Consider the following 3,489-nt stretch of genomic DNA (forward strand, 5'->3'; position numbering starts at 1 on the left):
TCCAATTGTAATATTATATTATCGGTGCCAGTAGGGCATGATGGTGACGCCATGTGAATGACATCAACCGCAAACGTCATATTCTACGTCAAAGACAATGCGCACTCGCTTGTATAGCGCGTGAATACACTATCGTCACTTGCTCATTCCTCACAAACACCAAAGCCTCTCTCGTTCACATCCATTGTGGTCCTCATTGTACTAGGTTCATGAACCTAACCTGAATTAGTGAATTGGCTCCACTAATGGTTGAATAAAGTCATAGAAACGCTTCACGCGCTAGGTGGTGCGTGTGGATTATAATTCTTGGGGGTTGAGGAATTTTCCTAGCAAGCTTCCTCTAATTTTCCTAGCATGTTCCAGTTTTACATTACTAAGCCCTCTTTTTTCTTACATAAAAAGCTCCACATTTTCTCACTTGGGCTCGTAGAGAGCTAAAAGGGTGAACACTATGGACTCCTCTTGGCCTGAAAACTTTCCGGCAGATCGGAAAATGGCGATCGAAAATCTTACTCGTGGCCGCGAATTCGCCAACCAGCTTCGTCTCATGCTCAGCAAACCCTTTAGTGATGATGGGTCATTGCCGCCGGCCAAGGAGCTCGTCCGAAAAATACTGGGATCTCTCACCGAGACGCTTTCGATATTGAATTATAGTGCGTCCGATGAGGTTTCCCAAATTCCCTCGAATAACCACGTGGGCTCGCCTTGTTGGGATGGCCGGAAGTCGGAAGATTCCGGCGAGAGCAGCAAGACTTCTGCGGCAAAAGATCGGAGAGGATGTTACAAGAGAAGGTGAACATGTTATTTCTTTTGATTTATCATAGTATATATTTTTATGATAACATAAATTTTTTTTTTTTTTGGGGCTATTTCAATTAATTTAATTACTTGCAATTGGGGATGATTTTGTAATTTCATGTGAATGATATCTCTAGTATCTGCCTGGTAGCTCCAATCATTCATAAACAATGATTGGATCTTTACACTTGAATGACATTTAAACGCTGGAATAATCCTAAAATTTACATTTTTGACCTGCACCATCACAGGACAAATTACCTTTTTCTGTATGTATTATTGATTTTTTTCTTTTTTCTTTTCTTTTCTTTTCTTTTTTTCTATTTTTGCCACATGTATAATTAATTTATTCAAATGAAATGATTTTTTTTTCTCCAATTCAAATGAAATGATTGATGAATAGTGCTACAATCACTTTTCTAACTTTCATGTATATTCATTCGAATCAATTGATTGCTGATGAGTGCTAAAACTCACTTTTGAAATTTCTATGTATAACTCCCTTGTCTACTTCCCTGTGTGTCTATGTGTTTGTGTGTGTGTGTGTATGATGTTTGCTGGGCTTTCATTTATGGTATAAATTAGGTTGTTAACGAATGGTTGTGTTTCTCTCATGCAGAAGGACTTCACAGACAAAGACAATACTTGCCCCAACTTCCGTTGATGATGGCTATGCATGGAGGAAGTATGGACAGAAAGTAATCCTCAACGCCAAACACCCAAGGTAAATTTTTTTTTTTTTTTCAGTAGTAAAAAGCTTAATAACCAAACACTATTACAGTATATATCATCTATATATATTTGTTTTATATACATGTATGTTAATTATTTGGAAAAAAAAAAAAAAAAACTAAATTTAATTTAATTTTGGTGTGCAGGAATTACTACAGGTGCACACACAAATTTGATCAAGGGTGCCAAGCAACCAAACAGGTTCAATTGACGGAAGATGAACCGCAGATGTATCGGACGACATACAGTGGCCATCACACTTGCAAGAATTTACTAAAACCTCCTCAGATCATCTTGGATTCTACTATTAGGGACACCTCAATTCTGGTTAGCTTTGGATCAAACGACAACCATAACACCAAGCCAAATGATTCAATTTTCACTTCCTTTCCATTGATAAAACAGGAACGTACTAGCATAAAGGAAGAGATGTCAAGTTTGAACCACAACCAATCACCACCGTCTGATCATTACCTACTCTCTTCAGATCTGACGACATTGGAATCGTCCGGGCCCATGCCAGGGTTGTCATCAGCGTCTGATCTTGGCGATGTCTACTCGTGCACCGCGAGCTATCACAGTTTGGACATTGATATGAATAATCTAGAGTCTGTTAATTTTGATGATATTTTGGTTGATTTTTGATTTGTGTACTTTTTGTTAGTTTGTTTCTAATTTTGATGTAAAAAAGAATGTTGTTGTTTCTTAATAGAGAAGAAAAACTAGTACTAGAACTGTAGAAAATGAGTGTGTCAAAAATAAATGTAAACTTTTCTTGATTTGTCTGTGTATGTAACCGCAATACTGCAATGCACTTGGATTTTGTTTTAGAATATAAAGTGTATGGGATTGAACAACGAGAAAGACCCCACCTTATATGGTTGGTACAATGTGGATATAGAAAATGATGAGATAATCCCAACCTTTGGATCAATGACTTTGTTTTATGATTGGATTATTTTAGACATCCTAGAAAATATATTAGATATTATGTCACTTTATGTGTATGGAAAGGACCAAGACCCTTATATTGTTTCTGGTGACCATTGCAGAACATGTTACACCTTATTTGTAACATTATTAAATTAGTTGATGCACAAATTAATCTCGCCCAGAACAAACCTCTTTCATGTTTTGATTTAACTATTATTATTATTATTATTATTATTATTATTCTCATTGTACTCACTCAATTATAGTGTTTACGATTATTTAAACTCTTCATCTTCTACTTTAAAAATTTATAAAGCAAAAAAACATTACTAAACTACGAACTTCTTTTTGTGTTAATAATAATTTGTATTACAACACCAGATTTTCGAGACCCACAATTTACTGAATTGAATTAATAGTGGTTATACGCAAAAAAAAATTTGGTAATTAATTAGACAGCATTTCAGTACCAAGTACTATAACTTATTTACTCACACATTCTTTCAAAATAAAGACCCTTTATTACACCTCCAATTTTTCAATAACAAACTCAGAAACTCTCCATCAAATAATCAAAATTCTTCGGCTGTCACAATATATATATATATATATATTAAAAAAAATTATTTTTTATTTTTATTTCTTCGTGGTAGTATATCATGCACAATTCATCTCCATTTATTTTAAAATATTATCATTATGATTGTAAAATTTCACTAATCTTTACTCGTGAAACTTCATCATTTAAAATCATAAATTTCTACGCACAAAATGACATCAACGCCGTTGTTAAATTTGGACCACGAAATGTCCCGTATTTAAGCGCCCACCGGCAAATAAACCCTAGGACAGAAGCTAGTTGCTATAGACAAACTTGGGTCGGTGATGGGGGCCAAAATAAAACCATAGGTTAGTGCCGTGATCGTTACATAGACCCGTCAAGGAGGTTAATTAGAGGACCCATTTCACTTTTTTATTTTTATTTTTTTAACTACTGATATCGATGTGAGAGCACCTTTTTCCACG

General features: G+C 35.0%; 1 protein-coding gene across 1 annotated transcript; it reads left to right on the top strand.

Annotated features, from left to right (window-relative positions):
* Window positions 1-375: 375 nt before the first annotated feature.
* Window positions 376-2,369, top strand: LOC132284269 (WRKY DNA-binding transcription factor 70-like). Its single transcript, XM_059786353.1, has 3 exons — window positions 376-792; window positions 1,418-1,522; window positions 1,677-2,369. Exons 1-3 carry the CDS (start codon window positions 452-454, stop codon window positions 2,173-2,175), a joined length of 945 nt encoding a protein of 314 aa, XP_059642336.1. The 5' UTR covers window positions 376-451; the 3' UTR covers window positions 2,176-2,369.
* The last annotated feature ends 1,120 nt before the right edge of the window (window positions 2,370-3,489 follow it).

This window comes from Cornus florida, unplaced genomic scaffold, assembly GCF_030987335.1.
Source record: "Cornus florida cultivar Cherokee Brave unplaced genomic scaffold, ASM3098733v1 CherokeeBrave_3.0.0_Hap2_Chr11, whole genome shotgun sequence".
In the NCBI taxonomy this organism is placed as follows: domain Eukaryota; kingdom Viridiplantae; phylum Streptophyta; class Magnoliopsida; order Cornales; family Cornaceae; genus Cornus; species Cornus florida.

Bases quoted from the DNA above. Each gene is read 5' to 3' on its own strand.
- LOC132284269 (XM_059786353.1), top strand. From the start codon at position 452: ATGGACTCCTCTTGGCCTGAAAACTTTCCGGCAGATCGGAAAATGGCG. The intron at 793-1,417 runs GTGAACATGTTA...TCTCTCATGCAG, and splicing joins AGAGGATGTTACAAGAGAAG to AAGGACTTCACAGACAAAGA. The intron at 1,523-1,676 runs GTAAATTTTTTT...TTTGGTGTGCAG, and splicing joins CTCAACGCCAAACACCCAAG to GAATTACTACAGGTGCACAC.